The sequence below is a fragment of the Heptranchias perlo genome, chromosome 11 (genome assembly GCF_035084215.1).
Source record: "Heptranchias perlo isolate sHepPer1 chromosome 11, sHepPer1.hap1, whole genome shotgun sequence".
Lineage (NCBI taxonomy): Eukaryota > Metazoa > Chordata > Chondrichthyes > Hexanchiformes > Hexanchidae > Heptranchias > Heptranchias perlo.
Window position 1 is genome coordinate 34,653,111 of NC_090335.1, and position 22,160 is coordinate 34,675,270.

General features: G+C 40.5%; 1 protein-coding gene across 2 annotated transcripts in view; it reads left to right on the forward strand.

Annotated features, from left to right (window-relative positions):
- The first annotated feature begins 350 nt into the window (after positions 1-350).
- arxa (aristaless related homeobox a) overlaps positions 351-22,160 on the forward strand; it is a 101,455-nt gene continuing 79,645 nt past the window's right edge. The window contains exons 1-5 of one of the 2 annotated variants that reach the window (XM_067992809.1): positions 352-770; positions 2,341-2,899; positions 3,950-3,995; positions 5,503-5,828; positions 10,175-14,244. In XM_067992809.1, the coding sequence (XP_067848910.1) occupies positions 494-770; positions 2,341-2,899; positions 3,950-3,995; positions 5,503-5,828; positions 10,175-10,412 (1,446 nt within the window). In that variant the 5' untranslated portion in view covers positions 352-493 and the 3' untranslated portion in view covers positions 10,413-14,244. Of the gene's footprint in view, positions 771-2,340; positions 2,900-3,949; positions 3,996-5,502; positions 5,829-10,174; positions 14,245-22,160 lie in introns of those variants that run through there. The other variant, XM_067992810.1, reaches the window with a different exon arrangement.

Sequence of the window (22,160 nt, forward strand, 5' to 3'; positions counted from 1 at the left end):
CTTAGATACAGAAAACTTAATGGATTATTACAATATATATGAAACGTACCCTAACCTACAAGATCAGTATATCTTACTTTATTTCTTTTTGCATAGTGTGATTCAGAACGATCAGAATCAAAGGTACACGCCACAACTTTTCAAAACTTAAGCATTTAAAAGTCAGTTAACGTGTTAAGTAACTTTACAGGTCAGCTCGAAGTTGACAGGTGAGATCTGCGTGTTACTGTACCGATCTGCTCGGGTAAGCGGTCTATTCAGCTTCACTGCCGGCTGGCTGTAACAGCCGCTCTGTGCAACTCAACCAAGAGAAGCCGGGTCTCTTTAACGAGGTTCATTCCTGCATGCTCCAGATCGCGTTTTCCTCTTCGCCCAAACTTCGTGTTGGAGGAAAGTTTAAAAAAAAGGCTCCCCAGACCTCCATGAGCCAATCACAGGGGTTTCAGCACGTGCATTGGAGAATCGAGAGGAAAGCAATTACAGCCCAATACAAATGTCATTAGTGCCTCGATCAGAGCAAGAGCGATCGCTGTACAAGTGGGGGAATCGCAGCCTCCAGCAACCCAGAAACCAGGCTCGAACCATGACAACTCAATACAAGGAGGAGATCTGCGAGAGATCCGAGTGCAAAAGTAAATCCCCAACTTTACTCTCCTCTTACTGCATCGACAGTATTCTGGGCAGGAGGAGCCCCTGTAAGATTAGGTGTATTGGAGCCCAAGCATTGCCGCTTCTCGCAGCCAGGAATGACCCGGACACAGCTAGTGAAGGTAAGGGACTTTTTTCTAAACAGGGGGAGGGGAGGGAAACTTCAATCGATCGTAGGACCGAAGATACAGCCTGCACTTTTAAGCAAAAAAATTTACTTCGTGTTTCTCTACAAAAAGTTGGAAGTGTTGACACTATGATTCCAGTGTGCAAAGCGACGGTGCCTTGTTTGCAATTTGCACTGTATTGTTTGAGGGACATGTATTGTGTAAAATGTGTCTTAAACGTTTGATAACCTTACAGTAGTCCAAGTAGTTTTTAGTTCAGACTACGGATACCTGACTAGTAGACAATATTGCAGATTATATTAGCGATTGTTTTTATTTTATGTATTCATATGAAACCTTGGAAATGTGTTTAAAATTATTAACGTCTTGTTAGAGATGGCGTGTTTGCGATTGGTTAAGCAACCCAATATCGAATTGCGCCTATCCGCGTTAAATTAGCTTCGAAAAGGAAGCCACTATTCTAACTTTCACCCCTTCTCTCCTGATCTCTATCGTCGTTTTATTTGATGCACATTTTAAATATCAATGGGTGGGACTTGCATGAAACATTTGGGAATGATTCGGGATTTTAAATGTTTTCATTTGATTTTAATTACAAATAAAAGTGCTTAGAATGATACAGTAATGATATGATACAGTGGAATCAAGTTTTTCAGTAAGATTTCGAGATGGACTGTGAATCAAAGTCGAAAAGTGTTTCTGTTAGAATGGCAATAGGGGAGACGAATTTTCAATCCCCACTCTATATCTACGGTAAAATCAAAGGATATAAAAATAACTTTCTTAATGTGTGTTATATTCGCTGCAAGTGGGATAAATGGGTTGGAATCTCCAGAATTTAGTGGCGCTCGCAGCTTATTGTTTCAGTGGGAATGTTCCGATATAACCGTGCTTTTTTTTATGAATAAAGTGGGAAGTGAGAGGTGAGGCGGCTCGCTGCAGAGTTTATATGAGTTACTACACTGTACATGATGCAGGGTATTTGAGTTTCCAATACCTCGTGAACCAGAGTTCCTTCCAAACTACACAGGGCACTCTCCTAAAATAAATCGACCATTTCTTTACAGGTGATTCTTTCAGGGGTATTATTGTTCTGGGGGAGGGGAAACGGAATAGAAACTTACATTGATGTCGCCTGCTACACTAAACACCCCATTCTTGCGGCCGGATCTGGTGACATCCCCTCCCTTATTAATTAAAAGACACTGTGTGGCGGGGTGGGGGGGTTGCATTCATTTTTCACATAAACTAGTTGCAATCTCCAGATTTTCAAACTTCAAGTAAATGGAACACTTGCCAAATGTTGGCGAAAGTCTCTGCCAACATTTCGCTCTTATTTATGGCTTTGCCTGGCAGATAAATCGGGCGGTGTCAGTGTGTTCCAGCACTTCGTGCCCGGTTTGGACCCGCGGCCAGCTGCCATCTGCAAAATATAGGATTTCATGAAACGATGTAAAATGTGACTAATTGGTAAACGGTCGTAGTGCGAGGAACAGACTGTGATTTTTATGCCCCCTCTAAATGACTGATTTATGGATTCTTGTTTATATATATATATATATAGGATCACCTAAGGAAAACATGTCGTTTGACTCCGAGCTCCATCTCCCCCCAAAATTCCGAAGACTGTACGGCCAGGGAGGGAAAATCTTAGACGCCAGGGGATTTAACGAGATTGGTAACGAGAAATTGGAAAGAGATAGATCTTCCGAACCGTTCCGAAACGCCGATCTGAAAATCAGTCAGGCTCCTCAAGTCAGCATCAGCCGCAGTAAATCGTATAAAGAAAACTTCAGCTTGGGCAAAACGCAAGGAGACAGCGCGCCGAACTTGTCCGAGTCTTCAGATTTAGGCTCGGTGGAGCCGATCGACAAATCGTTCGAGGGAGACGCGAAAGAGGACGCGGTTGACGATGACTTGTCCCCTAAACTCGTGGAGGAGGCTCAGACGGATGTGGATGTGAAGGATGGGGAGGACAGTCTGTGTTTATCAGCCGGCAGTGACTCTGAAGAAGGCATGTTAAAAAGAAAACAGCGGCGGTATAGGACTACATTCACCAGCTACCAGCTGGAAGAACTAGAGAGAGCTTTTCAGAAAACACACTACCCAGACGTCTTCACCAGGTATCTATATACATTATATAATTCAGAAAAAAAACCTAATAAATAAGAATCCAGACTCAAAAGGTAACTGGTACACAATCCACTCAATAATTGTTTCAGACTGGATTTGGACTCGCCGGTTTGTATTTTCATGAATAAACGAATACACGCATAACCACATCAAATGGGCAAATGATAGTGACATACTGGCGCACGATCAATCGGATGGTGATAACTTTTCCTGTAACTCACCAGTAACCCCTATACTAAAGTAATGACCGCCCAGATTAACATTTAGTGCTAGTAACACAGCGCTCCACTCCCGTCCATTCCGTTTTTACATCGTCTTCTACACCTGCTTCACCCCATATATTTCAAATCATCATCCCCTTGTCCGTTCTAATTTGAAGAAAGGGCAGTGCGTGAAACTGAAAGTTCTCATTCTTTTTTGAAAGTCCGTGTGCTCATTAGAAACCTGACAGATTCTGCTGACACGCAAATTCAGCACAGTGACTGAAAGTAAACGGGTGAGCACGAAATTGTTTTCAAAGAGCATGAGAGCCCCCTCAGCCACTCCGCGGCACAGTACAAGTGTAATTATGTGACATAAATGAAAAACAGTCTTTATGTTATCAGGTATGTTATCGACGGGAATGGGGAAAAACAACATTAACATGTGTAATCATTTTGACGACTTTCAATAAATTTACAATGCAATAGACTTTCCAGATTTTAAAATCGTTTCCTTTTAATGTTGAAATAGGCGCGTTCCTAAATCAAATAATGGCACAATGTTGGTGGCTGTAACGGTTCCTACATTTTTGACAATGTCGGAGATGAGCCGCTTGACTTGTTCGATGTTTGCATACTTTGTCTGGTCTTTTTTTTTATGGCCCAAGTAAACAGGAAAGATTGGAGAGCGTCTGTAAATAGCTGCTAGGTTATGTGTAATCCTCATTTAGCACATTTAATATTTACTGCTGGTGATATAAGTATTCGCTTTTCAAAAAGGTACTGCGAAATCTCGGAGTGTAGGAACTATATTTTCTCATCTTTCTGTGTTTTGTGCAGGGAGGAACTAGCGATGCGGCTAGATTTAACAGAAGCACGAGTTCAAGTAAGTTACAACTAATGTGTGTAGATAGAGAGATTCAGGGCGAATTCTTGCACCAAAGATTACATATATTTACTTGGGTGTTTTCATATAAAGTTGTGGGTATTTTTTATTAACATAATTTGATTCCTTTAAAAAAAATTATGCGGGCAGATAGCCCTGGATGTGTAATCCTAACCCAGCCTGGAGTGTGCCAGGTAGTGCTCTATGTCAGACTGGCTACAGATGTGACTTTCTGCGCAAATAGGAATAATGAGAATGCTTTTGCGCCACGGCAACCGAGAGCATTAAAACAGTAACACGGGATTTAATTTCCTTCGCTTTTGGTGAACAAATGTAAAGGTGCATAAGTGAAGTGCTGTTAAAGTTGATAGGGCCCATACCACGGTGCATTTTCTCTCAAAGTCTCATAACCAAAGCGACGATAAACATTATGATTGATGCCTTATTGCGAACACGAGGAACATAAAACATATGTTGGGAGGTAAAGGCCGAGTAAATCACTTTACAGTTACAATCGAGCGCTGATAAGACCTAATAAATTCCATATGGCTCATTTAATACACAACAGCTTCTTGCATTAAAGGGGCTAATGATGAGATTCTCCCTCGTTTTGTTGACACATTGTTCTATTGTCAAATACCCAACGTGACAGGCAGCCAGGAATGATTATTTTCCGCTCAGGCAATCGTGGGAAAGTTAAATAACTTTTTTTTCTCCTTCTTTACAAAAGCACGTTTGGACTCAATAAAACTTGCGAGACATTCTAGTAAAATTAATTGTAACGCATTATTTTTAATGTTAGTTCACTTTTTTTATCTATTAAGCACAACGTCTCAAAATTAATTAAGGCCAATTTAGTAATGATTGCATCAATTGTGAGGATGCAATCGGTTACTTTTTAAAGCGTCAACTCGATTAATAAAATCGAGAATCCCGTGCAGTACCGATACATTAACTCAGAATTTGCGAGGGATGTTTGATGTAATTTTTAAAAACAAACATTTGATCCCTTCAATATTTTTAGTCATATTGTATTTTAGTATTTCTCAGAAAAAGACAGGGATCGGTGTACAAGGGGCGTGGGTTGACGTCTTAATCAAAAAGTGTTGTATTTAATGAATGTGCGCGGTGGGTTTTGTGTCTCACCCCACATGATCTGGAAATTGATATGTTTCTAATAATTCTTGAACACTGATACTTGGTGTTAACATACACCGTATACTTTTTTTACATTGCTATATGGCAGTGATATCAACATAACCATTAAATCGCGATTTTTATTATAAAACTGCTTTAAAAGTATTATTTCAATGTAATTATTGCTAACCTTCAATTTTGCAGTTACTTTGTGTACATTAATCTTCAGTGTCATTGTGTTTCTGGATGTAACCCTAAAGTGATTTCGCATTTCCTGCACACTCTTTGTTTTTCGATCTTTATTTTTTCCCACACATTTTGGAAAGTTTTTTTTTTACATTTTTTTAAATATAATTTTATCTTTTTGCAGGTTTGGTTTCAGAACCGCAGAGCGAAGTGGCGGAAACGAGAGAAAGCAGGAGCTCAGAGCCACCCCGGCGGCCTGCCCTTCGCCAGCCCCCTGGGAGCGGCCCACACGCTGGGACCTTACCTGGACGGCAGTCCCTTCGGACACCACCCGAGCCTCGAGTCCGCCTGGTCAGCCGCCGCCGCCGCAGCCGCCGCCGCCGTCTTTCCCGGGCTCCCCCCTCCACCAGGCACCGCGGCTCTGCCCCCCAGCGGGGCTCCGCTAGGCCTCGGCACCTTCCTGGGAGCGGCCATGTTCAGACATCCCTTCATCACTCCGCACTTCGGCAGGTAAGAGCTCCAAGCAGAGCCCCCTCCGCCCCCTCCTCCAGGAGCAGCAGCAGCAGCCGCAGGACAAGCAGAAGTACAAGAGAACTAGAATCACTCAGTCATCAGACACAGTGAACAAGGAAAAAGACAACTCATTAACAACCATCAGCTAAAAATCAATTGTAAAAGAACACGCTGCAAACCAACAGCAAACAGAATAGGCTAATTCCAACATAAGAAATAGGAGCAGGAGTTGGCTGTACGGCCCTTCGAGCCTGCTCCGCCATTCAATAAGATCATGGCTGATCTTCGACCTCAACTCCACTTTCCCTCTCGATCTCCATATCCCTTGATTCCCCTAGAGTCCAAAAATCTATCAATCTCAGTCTTGAATATACTCAATGACTGAGCATCCACAGCCCTCTGGGGTAGAGAATTCCAAAGATTCACAACCCTCTGCATGAAGAAATTCCTCCTCATCTCAGTCTTGAATGGCCAACCTGCGATTATGCCCCCTAGTTCTAGACTCTCTAGCCAGGGGAAACGATCTCTCAGAATCTACCCTGTCAAGTCCCCCCATAATCTTATTTGTTTCAATGAGATCACCTCTCATTCTTCTAAACTTCAGAGAGTGTAGGCCCATTCTACTCAACCTCTCCTCATAGGACAACCCTCTCATCCCACTGATTCATCTAGAAAATGAGTCAGAATATAACATTGGCAAATAAATATAAAAAGGGGAAGAAAAGCAATAGTAACATATCTAAAGAGTTAAAAGTTAGCAAGATAATAGGAAAAACAGATCAATCGGTGTAATAACTAATCTCACAGGAAACTTAAGTTCAGATACAGACTAATAGTCTTCAAAGTCCACTGCATACAATCATATTTAACAGCAACAACCCAGTACCAAAAACAGGACACGAAATAATCGCCCAGTAACAACATCATCAATGAGGGTAAAAATATTTTATAACAACAAACCACAAAAATACCCAAACAACTGCGAGCAGCCTGTGTGTGTGTTTGTGTGTAGGGGAGAAATCAAGCACATTTTCAAACATCCGTGATAATTAACACCTCCCAAAGACTTATGGTACATAATGAAACAACTAAAGAACAAGGGCTACAGCAAGAAGCCACAGCAGTTAATCTGCCACTCCAGATCTACCTGTGCGAGGGAATGCTACAGAAATCCGAGTTACACAGAGGGAGCCTGGCACCAAGAAGGCAATTTACCTCATTTCATAGTATTGCTTGTGATAGTTGGGATTTCTCATATGGAAAGCAGGGCTTGAGAGTAGACCGGACCAGACCAGATTTTTATTCGAAACTACTGTTACTCTGTAGTTTATGCGTTAGGTAACACAGTAAGGGCAGACTTTAAACAAAACCTTTTGCAGCAAAACATTTTTTAAAGTTCTAAATTCTGTCCTTTCCAGAAACATTTCCTTTCTCATACATTTGCTTTAAAATATTCCCCAGTAGAGTTTCTTCACTAATTGTCCGTGTAAAGCATCAGCATTTATATCGCGGGCGCGATCCCTACCTTACCAGAACGTTGCGTTTTGATTTTAAACAAGTCGTTCAGTTATGTTGGGTTTAGCAAAATGAAGAAACCTGGACTGTCTATTCATTATTAATTGTTATAAAGTGAAGCTGAAAGGTGGCGGCACGGTAATGATGCACTGACAACGGGTAGGAGAAAGGATCGGACGATATTGAACATTTCAGAAGCGGGGCGAATAAAACAACTCGATCATTCCAACTATGTGTTTATTTTACCTTTCAAGGTTTATAATTTGGTCGCTTACCATGACATGAACATTATTTCCGAAATCTATGTGATACGTGCTTGAAAAGTTATTGAGTGTGGCATTATTTGGTGTCAGCCGTACTATTTGAAAATACACATAAATCCCTTGCCGTTTGTATGGGACCCAGGTAGTGTAGAGCATGAGAGGATAGCGGTTCTATAGCAATGTGCAACAATCCACAGACAGACTCAGAAGATTTCACAACTTATGGATATATATGTAATGTTTGAGCCGTTTATTCTTTACAAAGTTCTAGGGTGTAATCTGTACCCTGCACCTTACCACCGTGCCCCGCTGCACAGGTGCCTGACTCTTCCACATCGCACTATCTGGGAGTTTCAAATAGGAACAGGAATAAGCCATTCACTTCCTCGAGCCCGCTCCGCCATTTGATAAGATCATGGCTGATCCATGATCTAACTCCACATATCTGCCTTTGGCCCATATCCCTTAATAAATGTCACATTTTTGGGGGTCAGCCAGGAATCTGGCATGCGCCGAAACCCATCACCGTGCTTAAGAGTCTCCAAACCAAAAGAGTAGTTTTCATTTGCCTGATATGGAGTGGTTATTCTCGCCACTTCAGGGTCCCTCCCCCACTTACCTAAGTCCAAAGAACTTAGGCCAGGTTGGCATATGTGCATAGCAGTTTACTTATCTCAAGCTACATTGCTTACCAGTATACCAACGGAACCAATTCCAACCCACTGTGACAGGTCACCTCCTGAAGGTTCCGTTACTGAGCAAGTTTGGCTGATGGATTATCAACAGTGCCGTGGACTACAGTGGACCTGGCTGGCCTGAATATTGGATTACCAAGTCTGCCACAGAGGAGTGACTGGGTTCCAATCTCCCTCTCCAGACATGCGGTCTGGGAACCAACTCACCCTCAAAGAGTCTCTGCCTATCCCCTTCAGCCCCTGTTCAGAGAGTTGGTCAAACATTGGTTTGACCTTCTGTTAGGTGGACAGCAGCTCTTCTCCAGCAGTAAAGTGAGCAGCACAACTCAACATAAAATGTATGAGTTCATCGCTACCAGCCTACTGACTGCAGCATGGAGACACGCCATATCTCATTGAACGGTAACTCCACCGATTGGGGGGTGCGGAGCGTCAACAGCATTAAAGTAAGCATCAAACCATGGAAACATATACCCGTCTTCCAATACTTGTCATTCCAAACCTCAGCTTTCCTCATCAGCCATATCAGGCCACCTACCATCACCGAGGTAGCACAGCCTGTGATGTGCCAAGTACTTTAATATTTTAGGCATCCAAGTCCAATGCATTACACTAATTGAGGAAGGTCACAATAAACACAGGTTGCAAGGGGGTGGGGGCGGGGTGTTAAATCCACTGAGTAATGTTCACCAAAGTAACATTACAAATTATGCATGTTATTCTCCATTTCATTAAAACGTCCTTTTATATTATTCATCCTTGGAATAGCTTATCTGGTTTTAATAAATCATTCAGATATGAAATATAAAATACTAATTATTTCAGTCAAGATGGGAAAATATTGGCTGCGTGTGCTGAAAGCCACCCCTTGTTTTGTGAATAACATCGATCACGCGAGGAGAAGTTGGTTGGCGCGCTGTCAGGAGGAACGAACAATAAAGTGTACATTTTAACACTTCCAAATACGAGAAATCAATGTCAGTATGTTTACTTAGGCAAAACGCAGACTAATTTCGCAATGTATTGTTCCCTTGGTAATGCTTATGGTTCAGGTCATGGTTGCTATTACATGATTCGTAAAGTAACCAAACTTGTGATCAATTAAGAAGCTGTAACGTGCGGTCCAAAGTTGTGACAGATCAGCCAGCACATAATATGAAAAGGTACAGCATTTCTGAACCCTCGCTGAAAGATATCCCGGTACACGCGTCATGTGCTAGCACACGAGTACTGTGCCAAATGCTCGGGGTGTACAAACAATTCCGAATGGGTATCATTGAATCCTGTTTCTGGCAAGAGTATTTATTGTCGCTACTGCAGCGGCAGTGAGACGTGAGCAATTCTGTAAATTATACGATAGCAAAAAATTATTACATTCCAGTACAACATTTTTTTAAAGAGTAAGTGATAATGCTAGCTGGGACTGTGACGGATTATCAACTTTTACTCCGGGACTTCAGACAGCACTAAACAGTAGTTGTCCAAGCAATATTGCTATTCAGTTGTGATCCATCAATATGCCTGCAACATTAATGTTAGCAACAGTACAAATTCATTACACGCAAAGCTTACAGATTGATGAAACAGGCAAGTTCTAGCAATTAACTGATACTTTTAGGGCAAATTATTACCACATTTGTAACCAACCCTGCTTTCTCTTACATAGTAATTAATTATATAGTCAGACCTGTAATATGCAAGTCTGGTTATATGAGTCCTGTGCTACTTGACGCATTGCGTAGGCCAATATTACTCTGAATAATGCAGCTGATATATTCAGTAGTATCCCACCAATCACCAAACTAGTCAGTCATATTTGATTTAAAACGCTTTCCCGTATTATAATGTCGAAAATCCTTGTCTGTTGCAGGCTCTTCTCGACAGTAGCTCCGCTGACAGGCGCCTCTGGCCCTGCCCTGCTGAGACAGTCGGCCCCGGGGGTAGAAGGGGGAGTACAAGTCGGCGCCCTCTCAGACCCCGCGGTAGCAGCAGCAGACAGACGAGCGTCCAGTATCGCAGCACTCAGACTCAAAGCCAAGGAACATGCCGCCCAACTCACACAACTCAACATCCTCCCCGCACCCTCCACCGGCAAGGAAGTGTGCTGAATACACACCAAGGAGCTCCACACACGTTGCTGATCAAGACCAAATTCAGAAAGAGGACCAGTTACTCCGCGTGGATTGGGTTCTCAGACTGTGCATGCCAGTAGAGTCAGTATCCCTTTCATCCTATCATCAGGCCACACTTTAAAACAACAAAACTTAAACAAAACAATTACATTCTCTACATATAAAAGATTTGTGATTTTCCTTCCATTCATATTTCTCGATGAGAGAGAGGGAGAAAGTAGTAGTGGAGCCTTATTAAGAATATACCTGATATGATCACTGAGAGAAACTTCCTTTAATACAGTAGAGTTGGATCTAATCAGGGTTGTTTTGAAAAAGGATGAAATGTATTCAAAACACACGCATGTAGATTTGACGATTGATAGTTTCCTAATTCCAGTCTTGGTGGCCCGATATAAGGGATACTGTTTCTGAATGAAATGAATTTGACTTTCTGCGGCGGACCAGTTCTATAGCACACACGTGCATAAACGCGTTGGTTACGTCTGGATTTTTTTATATATACGTCAGTGTGGCCAACCAGCGGTTCGCTACTAAACCAAAGGGACAAAATACTGCCAATCCGAGTGGACTGCTTATGTCACTAAACTGTGATTGATTTCTGTACATAATGGTCGTTCTTCAGAATTTCCAAGGAAAATAATTGTACATTTAAAAAAAATTTGCACTCAGCGTGTTGTAAAAGTTTATTCTCTAGAATTATCCAACAGTTCTTATACAGTGTTGTGGATGTATTAGGTTCGTAGAATAATTATTTATGGACAAACATTTTATTTAACTTATTAACTATAGAGGTTTCGAAAACCTTATAATAAGCAAGTTGCTATATTACGTGTACTGTTGTAACTTCTTGATATGGGCTAGAAGAGTGGCAACACTCTAAAATAAAATGTTATGCTTAACAAGCTAATTGGAGAAAGCGCTTATTCTAAATCCCGAGTATTTTTAAGATTATTGAGCATTTCTCAACCGCAGACAAACTCACGATTTACCAGTGCAGTGCCATCTACGCAAATTCACAACTAGAAATTACGGTTTGTCAAGTCCTAGTTTTGTTTCTGGCCCAGTATAGGTGTAGTCAGATTATTTATCGTATACAGTCGGACTCTGGCATGTTTGTGTCTTTAGCGATATAGTGACACACAGACTCGACAAACTGGAAGGCCTTTCCAACCAGCCACTCCCCCGTTTCAGGTTAGTTTCATTCATTCAGAAATCACGCTTGCATGTGTGTATGCGCTGGCTAATTTAAAAGTGCAATAGTTAATAAGCACAACATTACAAAGCAATTAAAATATCCTTTTGTTAATTTAGAGAATGATTTAACTATAATAAAGCAAAAAGAATCAACTGGAGCACAATGTTCTTTTGACCCAGATTCCCATTTGGGGCTATTAAAGGAATATTGGAACTCTCTAAACTATGACAATTAATCCCTATACTGGGCTAGGATTACTTAAATATTTTTTTTAGCGAATCCTCCAACATTATTGTTTTAATGAATACTGGCAGAATGTTGCCAGGGATATTCATTGTCTTAGGTGCTGACACCACCAATAAAGTTGATTTCCCATAAACCGCATGAACTTTGATCAGCAGCACTGGAGTAAGTAAACGGGGAGTTTTATTTGTTTCATTTTGAGTATCTGAATACATCCTTGATAGATTACGTTAAATATCTCTTTGAAATAATAATATTAACCCCCCTCGATAAATTGCTGTCAGCTTGTTGGGGTTGCTTCTATATATTTCTGTATCTGTGATAATGAGTCTCATGGGTAACTAAACGTTGGTGGTTAACGATTTTGCCATGACGCGCTTTGGTGACCGATGGTGCCTCTATTTGCCGCCTTCTGCATTGGATGACAATCGGTGTCGACTTGTCCAATTAATAGCCAACCCAGACACATTTAATGCGAGCTATATTGAGGGTTTAGCTGGCAGTGGGCCACTTAAGTGGATGATTCGATGGATTACGTTTACACGGTAAACTGCTTCCTGGAGTGGAGGCTCTGTAGAATGTCGCCACGCGAATTCAAATAATCTTACAAATGGGATATAGCAAGTACAAACAACATAAATATTTAAACCTACCGATATTTAAATTTTAGATAACAGAATAAGATATAGTTAATACAAGTGTAAATCCACTGCGAGAACTTCACAGCTTCATCTTCGAGCATGTGAGGCTGAAAGATAAGAGTATAAAGTTTCAAAATAAAATAAACGCTGAAGTTTGTCGTTTATGTCGCCAGCGCTCTGGTGAACGAGGAGCAGTAACTCCTGATAGTGATCCAGAGAATCAACTTATATTACAGCCTTTAGAAAAGGAGATCGAACAATTTGATTACGGTGTTAAACTGGCAATAAAGCAGTCTCTGGATTATGTGCTAACCAGGTAACGTATTACTCCCCTTCACTTTAAATTTTAATAGTACACTTCAACGAATGTATCCACCATGAGTATTGCTAAATTAATTTATTCTCTATTTTAATTATTTCGTGAGCTGCAGTGGAGTTTCTTTTTCAATAATGGGGTTATAAATGCTGTACACAACATTTTTTAAAAGATTTTCCTTTGGATATAATCAAAGGCAGACCAAACATAGACTATTAGTTACACGTTAAAACATGTTAAAATTGCAATACGAGCAAAACGTCTGCAATTGTGATGTAGGTACTATATATATTGAGAATCCTTTGCTGTTCCCGATTCTAAATATCACAGGAACATAGGCTCCGATATCTGGGTTGACCTATTCTAGCTATGTTGTACCCAGTTCATTAACAGTTTTTGATCAGGTAACCTGTTAACGCCTACTTCGGGTAACACACATTCTGGTAAAGTGGTTGACATCATACGAGGACCCGTGCCATTATTTCAGTTAACGAATGCTTTTTAAAGTCATTTTTTCCTCATTTGACCCCACTCTATGGTACTAAATCAAATTGCGTGAAATTACCTGCCGGATTAAAGTTCTTATGGCCGAATGAAAGCATCTCCCTCTCACTCGCCTCGCTTTACAACTAATCCCACCTCACAGTGATGGTGCAAACATGTAGATCTCAGACTATTCTTTCATGTTTCGCAGCTGGTAAAGCAACCATTCTTTGCTAAATATTCACCATAAATATCACACGTTAACGGCCGATGACTCCCATCAAGTCTATATTAAACATTTGACATGTCACGCATGATAAACTCTGAGTGCCTTTGAAAAAAAAAGGCATTAGCAAAGAAACCAATTTCTCCTCATCTAAACCTCCCCAAGTGTTGAATGATTTCGTTTGAAAGAAGCAGTGGAGCGTATTTAGAGGGTTTTATGAGATTTTCCAGAATGATTTAATCTTATTGTGAACATTATTAATGAATAGCAACCCAATTTGGCCCTAATATCTGGGAATTCTTGCTACAAAACACGACGACTGTGACCCCCAACCTTAAGCAAACCTCCCCAGTGTTTTTGTGCTGCCTTCAGCCTCCAGTAACTCTTTAACACGGCATTGCACGGGAGCCAGGTTTCAGCACGATCACACAAATCCAACTCTCCCTCCATTCACTGCCAAGCTTCCCACCATCTGTTCCCAAAACCAGCTTCCAGATTTGGAGATATTTCAAGGAGCGTGACAAGTAGTATATATAAACATGTGTACATTTGCATGCATGTGTATAGGTAGAAAATATTGTTGTATATATGTATACATGTAAAAATTGTATTGGTTAATGTGGGAAGGAATATATGATTCAGATACAAGTTAGTTTTTTTATGCGCAGATCTCTTAAAACGTAATATTAAAGTTTAACATATGGAGGAATAATATATTGTATGTATTGATGAACTCATGTATGAATAATGTACGTATAGTGAAACGCATTTAAGTGTTGTCTTGATTTGCATCTTTCTATCCTTATCTTTAGACACAACACAATAAAATATATTTTAAACCTCAGGTTAATTTTGTAATATAGTTATCAAATGCCAAATATCTGGTATGCGTGTTACATTTAAGTTAGGACTGCTTTAACGTACAGAATTCTATACAAAACCTACAGTCTTTTAGAAAGGTGGGGTGGGGTGGGGGGTGGTGGTTGGAAGGTTCTGCCGCCTTTGGAGCTGTTGAAGTTGTGAAAGAAAGCAGGAAGAAAGCAGCATTGGAAACTGGTAGCACGATCTCCTTTGGATCCACTAATTCCCATCTCTTTGCTCTCATCCAATTAGTGCAGTGTATTAAGCGGTTTATCATCTCATACTCAGCTGTACAAAGAAACAAGCCGAACACTTTGCAATAGACTCTGTTCTCCTTTTACACCCTCAGGTACTTACATATTCTAGTGTGCTATGAATAATAGGGGAATAATAGAGCACTAATTCCCTCATCAAAGAATGCCTTGTCTGCGCTTTGGTGAAAACACTATTCCGATAAAAGAAAGCAATAAAGCTTAGCATAACAAAACGAAACCTACTTATTAGCTTAGTAGTAAATTAATGCAAAACCACTGGTATTCAACCAGGTTTGAAAACAGCCTCCCGCAACTTTATAATGCTTTATTGCTGAAGGAATCCAGACTTGAAATTTGAATCGGAGAGATGAGTTAATCTGGTAAATTCCAATAAACGTGTTTTCAAACGGCTGCTGTGATTTAAAGCTATTTATCCCACATGAAATGGGATAAATGACACAAAGCGATGTCCTACGGCAGCAAGACATGGAAATACACGGCAAGTTGGACATTATTCAGAAAAGTCCAACTCATTTTGCGAGCATTTATGTATGAATTTGGAGCATAAACGCATCATTACGAACTGTTCCCTGCCATTCCTTCCACATGTTGGGAATTATTTATGCTAATCTTTTATATGTATTTGTAATAAAAATAGAAAATGTTGGAAATGCAGAGAAAGGGCAAATTAACATATGGGAAAACATTAACCCATCTTTTCACTTTGCAGATGCTGCTGTGTATCTCCAACATTTGCTGTGTTTATTTCAGATTTTCAGCATTAACAGTTTTTTTCTTTTTTTATGTTCATTAGGTACAACACATAAACGATACACAAACAGTAAATGCAGCCGAGGACAATGCTACTAAATTGCTTACAAGAATTACGTACCTTGTATTGGAATGCCAAAGATTGGGCTCGCTGCAGAGATGCTTTTAGGACCCTAATTGAACACGTGTTCAATTCTGACTAAAAGCTGCAGTTGTTAAATGTTTTAGTGCACCCAATTAGTGCTTATAGGTGCATATTTCACTTACAGTCACCGTCAACGTGATGTGAGTTCACAGACGATAGTAAAATAGAGGATATTGCATATAAAGCTACTAAATATATTTATTCCACAGTGGGGATAGCACATAATTGGTGAGGGACAGAGACGGTTGTTACTTGTGTCTCTTTCAGCAATGCACTAAACACCACGTGCTAGGGCTTTCTATCCAGTATTCTTTTTACATAATGTAACAATACTCTAATTTATTTATATGGCACAGTTCGGTGTTATGCAGTTAACATTAAAAAAATTATTTCCGGTAGTACAGCGTTAGCCTGGTATGGTGGTCTTTTTCTCGCAGTGTGGAATACAATGAACGAATGGCCCTGAATGCTTAGGAGCAGTTCTCATCGCAGTGCATGTGATGACATCAGTTGGCGAGAGTTTACCACGAAGAGGTGCCTGTATGCTGCTCGTTAGAATATGGTTTGGGCGGGCAGGTTTCATAGTTCCACAGTAGGTAGAACACAAGAGGAGGCCATTCGGCCCATCTCGCCTGGGCCGGTTTTTTGACAGAACTATCCAATTAGTCCCATTACCCTGCTCTTTCCCCATAGCTCTGTAATTTTTTTCCCTTCAAGTATTAATACAATTCCCTTTTGAAAGTTACTATTGAATCTGCTTGCACCACCCTTTCAGGCAGTGTGTTCCAGATCATTACAACCTGCTGCATAAAAAAATGTTTCCTAATGTTGCCTCTGGCTATTTTGCCGATCACCTTAAATTTGTGTCCTCTGGTTACTGACCCTTCTACCACTGGAAACAGTTTCTCCTTGTTTACTCTGTCAAAACCATTTATGATTTTGAACACCTCTATCAAATCTCCCCTTAACCTTCTCTGTTCTAAGGAGAACAACCCCAGCTTCTCCAGTCTCTCCACATAACTTAAGTCCCTCAAACCTGTCACCGTTCTAGTAAATCTCTTCTGCCTTTATGCCTGGACATCCTTTCTAAAGTGTGGTGCCCAGAATTGAACACAATACTCCAGCTGAGGCCTAACCAATGTTTTGTAAAGGTCTAGCATAACTTCCTCGCTTTTGTACTCTAAGCCTCTATTAATAAAGCCCAGGATTCCATATGCTTTTTTAACAGCTTTCTCAATTGTCCTGCCACCTTCAGAGATTTGTGTATGTGCACCCCCTTTAAAATTGTGCCATTTAGTTTATATTGCCTCTCCTCATTCTTCCTACCAAAATGCATCACTTCACACTTCTCTACGTTAAAATTCAACTGCCATGTGTCTGCCCATTTCACGAGCCTGTCTATGTCCTCCTGAAGTCTGTTACTATCCTCCACATTGCTTACTACATTTCCGAGTTTCGTGTCATCTGCAAACTTTGAAATTATACCCGCTATACCCAAGTCCAGGTCATTAATATATATCAAAAAGATCTGTGATCCTAATACTGACCCCTGGGGGACACTACTGTATACTTTCCTCCAGTCTGAAAAACAACCGTTCACCATTACTCTCTGCTTTCTGTCCCCAGGCCAATTTTGTATCCATGCTGCCACTATCCCTTTAATCCCATGGGCTTTAATTTTGCTAACAAGTCCATTATATGGTACTTTATCAACTGCCTTTTGAAAATTCATATACACGTCAACCGCACTACCCTCATCAACCCCCTCCGTTACTTCATTAAAGAACTCAATCAAGTTAGACAAACACGATTTTCCTTTAGCAAATCCGTGCTGACTTTCATTTATTAGCCCATACTTTTCCAAGTGCCAATTTATTTTGTCTCGGATTATTGTTCTAAAGTTTCCCCACCACCGACATTAGGCTGACTGGCCTCTAATTGCCGGGTTTATCCCTCTCCCCTTTTTCGCACAGGGGTGTAGCATTTGCAATCCTCCAGTCCTCCGACACCACCCCCACATCTAAGGAGGATTGGAAGATTGTGCCAAGACCCTCCACAATTTCCACCCTTACTTCCCTCAGTAACCTAGGATGCATCCCATCTGGACCAGGTGACTTTTCTACTTTTAAGTACCTCCTCTTTATCTATTTTTAATCCTATCCAATATCGCTACTTCCTCCTCCTTTACTGCTACAATCGCTACAATTTGTTTCACTTGATGTTATTTAGGTGCTGGTTTTCTAATTTTTTAGGCGTTTATCTTTTAAATTCTGAGCCAGATGTCAACCAGTTTTGTTTTGCACCACTGATTTCCCAGAATCACTGGTGCCAGTTATTGGAAAGGAGTCACTACAGTTACAGATAGTGCTCTATGTTGGAATAAATCCAGTGTTTATTTTTTTAACAACTTCCATTGATAATGCAGGAAAATATTTCTGGTATTTCACATATTGGGATTCTGTACTTTATGTATGTGAGATAATATTCATCCCAGCATGTTATGGGCCACGCATGTTATGTAAAAAGCAGTCTCCGTGTTTGAAAGTACAATATTCTAAAGGATGTCTGTTCCAACTTGATTGAGGAGTCAGGCTCAGGTGAAGATATTCTTACAAAATGTGCAAACATATTGATTGAAAACCAATCACCCATTCAGTATGTCAGTTGGATACTGCTTCAGTCCAGGCAGCAAGTTTCGAAAGTAGCTAATGGTCTTAAAAAGAGTAGTGGCTGAAGTTGTAGCACAACTTGAAACTGAATGGTAATAACACACTTTATACGGAATGTGAATTAAGTATAAGCAAGTTGATTTGAAGGAAAAGGCTATGGGTCGAGTCCTTTAATTAGCTACTATTCTTAATTTCCCAGCACAGTGTAGCCAAAGTATATTATTACTTCATCATTACACCTTCTGAATTTAGTCTCAAAATTGATTTAGCAAGGGATACAAAAGTAACCAAGACTGTTCTCCTTCATTGTAGCACTCTCCACATACCATACAATTGAGTACAGATTGTCAATAGGGAAAATCATGAGGGATTTCAAGATATTTTGATGTAAACAATATCATAACATAGGGATCTTATCCACATGACCTTCTTTTCCCACTCCATAAAAATGTCCCTCCCTCGGGCTAGCTCACCCATTTTTACTTGTCAGCATGAAGATTCCCTCCCTGGCTGTTCCACACTTCAAATCTGATTCAAAGTATTTTCTAATACGTTTTAAAATACACTAATAAAAAGTTTTACCGGTTTAACAATTTTAACTTTGATTTATATTGAATAATCTAAAAAAAATCTAATAGAAATATCATCCCATAGTTTAGGTTTTAAGCACTGTTCAAAGTGCTCAAAAGCCTACGCAATAGCTGATCAGCACAGCGCGTGGCTGAAATGTTTTGCATTGAAGTGCGATATATAGGCATGTCAGACCTGCTTCCAATTCTCATCAAGAACTGCGCAGAAACCATCTTCAACGTAAGAAAAGGATCATGAAGGAATGCATCAACCATAGGATTTGAGCTCAGAATGTCAGGTGAGTGAGTGTCAGGGCACTAGACCTTTTCCATGAAGGGAAGATATTATGAAGACAGATCCCTTTAATTATTGGCACCGAATAAGATCAACTTTGTGCACTTTGGCAGATTTTGGTCAGTCTTACATGACACTAGCTAGTTAGCACCCAGGAATCAATACTAACTTTCTCTAGTGATGTTGCTGATTCTACTTGGGGTTCCCCAGTACTGGCTGGTACCGAGATGCTTCTGAGACACCCTTTTCTGAAAGAGTCCTGCTTAACACCGAAGAGCAAGAAGCATTCTTAATCCTTTGCTATTATATTAACTCCTCCTTTTTGGACGTTTCAAGCAAGACCTCAGCCCACTCTCGAACTCCACTTAGAAGTTCAAGACTGTGGGTCCCCAACTAGAAGCTTATGGAGTACTGTTTTATTTTGGTCAACAATTCTATCTAGAAGCTGGCAGAGAACATTGGCCTCTTCCTCTCAGTTATCGAGAGCCCACTCTCTTCCTTGACAATCAAACCAGAAGAGGCGGCCCTCAATTGTACTGGTATTTGTTCAGCTTACTTAAGGAACCCACAACCTGTAGATATTTCAGGTGGAAAAATGATCCATTTATTTCATTTGGGAGCTATAGAAGAGGTCCAGGAAAGACAGGAAACATTATAATACTTTATATTCCCCCAGAAATCAGGGGATTTCAGTCAATCCTGGAGCTTCACCAAAATAAACTTCTGAGGGAGGACAAGTTCAAAACAGCCTGCTTCAAATTATTCAGCAGTCTGCTCAGGAGATTGGTTTACTGCAATCAACTTCAGGGATGCTGACTTTCACATGGAAATCTGCCTTGAACATTGAAAGTTTCTGATGTTTCACATTTATGTAAAAAAATACCATTTCAACATGGTCCCTTTCAGCCATAATTCTGCTCCCAAAGTATTTTCTGTTGCTGCAGCCCATCTATACATAAAGCACTACCATTTTTATCTCTAGTTAGACAACAGTTGGTTCATCAGAAGTCCTTGCAGGATGACTACTCAAGCTATAGCTCAGAGGATTTTTTTTCTCTGTTCTGGAAGTTCAGATTTATTGTCAACTATGATAAATCCCAGTTGCAGCCAATACAAGCTTTGATGTTCATTGTGTATCTCAAACCCTTGGTATATTACTTGAAGACCAGACACAGGTCAGCATTGTCCTGAAAACAAATATAACCCCTCTATTTTCTGATTCCTAAAGCACTATACAAAATAAAAATGGAGATTGCAATGATAATTTCAGTAACCCAACAGTGACCACAGAAGTTGTGATTCTCAGACATTCTGAGCAGTGTTCTGTAACATATGAAGAACCTATCGCCCCAATTATTGGGTTGGATTCTTCATCCAATGTCAACAGGCTTCTCCTTAACATGCAGGCTATTGAAATGGAACAGTCCCCAGTACAAGAATTTCTTCTTACATTTTGGTTGCTTTCAGAAAACTGCCCATTAATAAAGCTTCTAATGCAAAATGGAAGAAATTAAGTATGTAGTGTTGTACCAAGAACCTGGGTCTACTATCATTTAAGGCTGCTCACATTTTAGATGACCATTATAATTCATTAACCTTAGCTAAGTTCCATTGAATTTTAGGAAGTTCTGTGCCACTGCTACTGTGCCCCAAAGCGGAGAATCCTGCTCTAAAATTCTTGTTCTTGTTTATAAATCACTCTGTAGGCTCACCCCTCCCTACCTTAGTGATCTCCTCCTGCCTTACATCACTGCAGTCACCCAGACTCCTCTAACACCAGATTCCTCCACTATGATCCTGCCTTCTGAAATTCTAAACTAAGTTCCCCATCCAAGGCTCTCCATTATTCTTCCAATTTCCCACACTTATTGATCACTATCTATTTCTTCCTTTTTGTAAAGCGCTCTGAAGCATCTTCTGCACATGCAGAGTGCTATATAAATGCAAGTTGTTGTTGTCATTGATAGAACAAAGAAGTTTTGCAAATCTCATAAAACTGTCCTTAGAGACATGGTAATAGCGCTTCTAATGAACATTAGTATGCATCATTATCAGCTAGTTGGTAAGAAACCCTCAGGTGAAGATCGTGAGCATTTCATGAAATACTGCTACTTTGTGAGCTACAATAACAACTTGCATTCATATAGCACTTTTAATGTAAAGAATGTCCCAGGGGAAAACAGAAAGAGCACGAAATGGACCAAAGGTTGAAGACATAGGTTTTGAGCATGTTTTTAAAGGAGGAGAAGGGGATGGAGGGGTAACAGAAGCTTAGGGAGGGAATTCTAGTGAGGCTAAAGGCTGTGCTGGGATGAAGGGAGGAAATGTAAGCCAGTCAGAGAAACAAAATGTTGGGGAGGATGGGGGTAAAGAGTGGAGGAGATTGCAGATTTTGGGTAGGGCAATGCCACTAAGAAATTTAAATTTAATGTGTTGGAGTTAAAAGAGTATTTGTAGAACTGCTAAATGGAGTATACATTTATTGCTACTATTACTACAACAACAGCAACAGCTTGCATTTATAGGGCCTCTTTAATGTAGAAAAACGCCCCAAGGCATTTCACAGAAGCATAAAGAAAACGGACACCAAGCCAAAGAAGAAGAAATTAGGAGGAGTGACCAAAAAGCTTGGTAAATGAGGTGGGTTTCAAGGAGGGTCTTAAAGGAGGAGAGAGAGAGGTGGTGAGATAGAGGGGTTTAGAGGGGCAATTCCAGAGTTGGATCTAGCCAGCTGAAGCTACAGCTGCCAATGGTCAGGCGAAGGAAAGGGAGGATGCACAGGAGGCAGCAGTCAGGGGAATGGAGAGGGAGTATTGTAGGGGTTGGAGGTTATAAAGATAGGGAGGGGCAAGGCCATGAAGTGATTTAAACATAAAGATAAAAATTTTAAATTTGAGGTGTTAAAACATTATTATTAGCATTTATTGGCCAAGGCCAAACAGAGTTCAGTAGGTCTGATTTGTTTTCAGGTGTTTCAACTAATCTTTAAGGGCCTCTTCCCCCCTCTTCTAAGAAATACTGAGTCAGTCACCTGAAGTATGGAGGATGCTGGA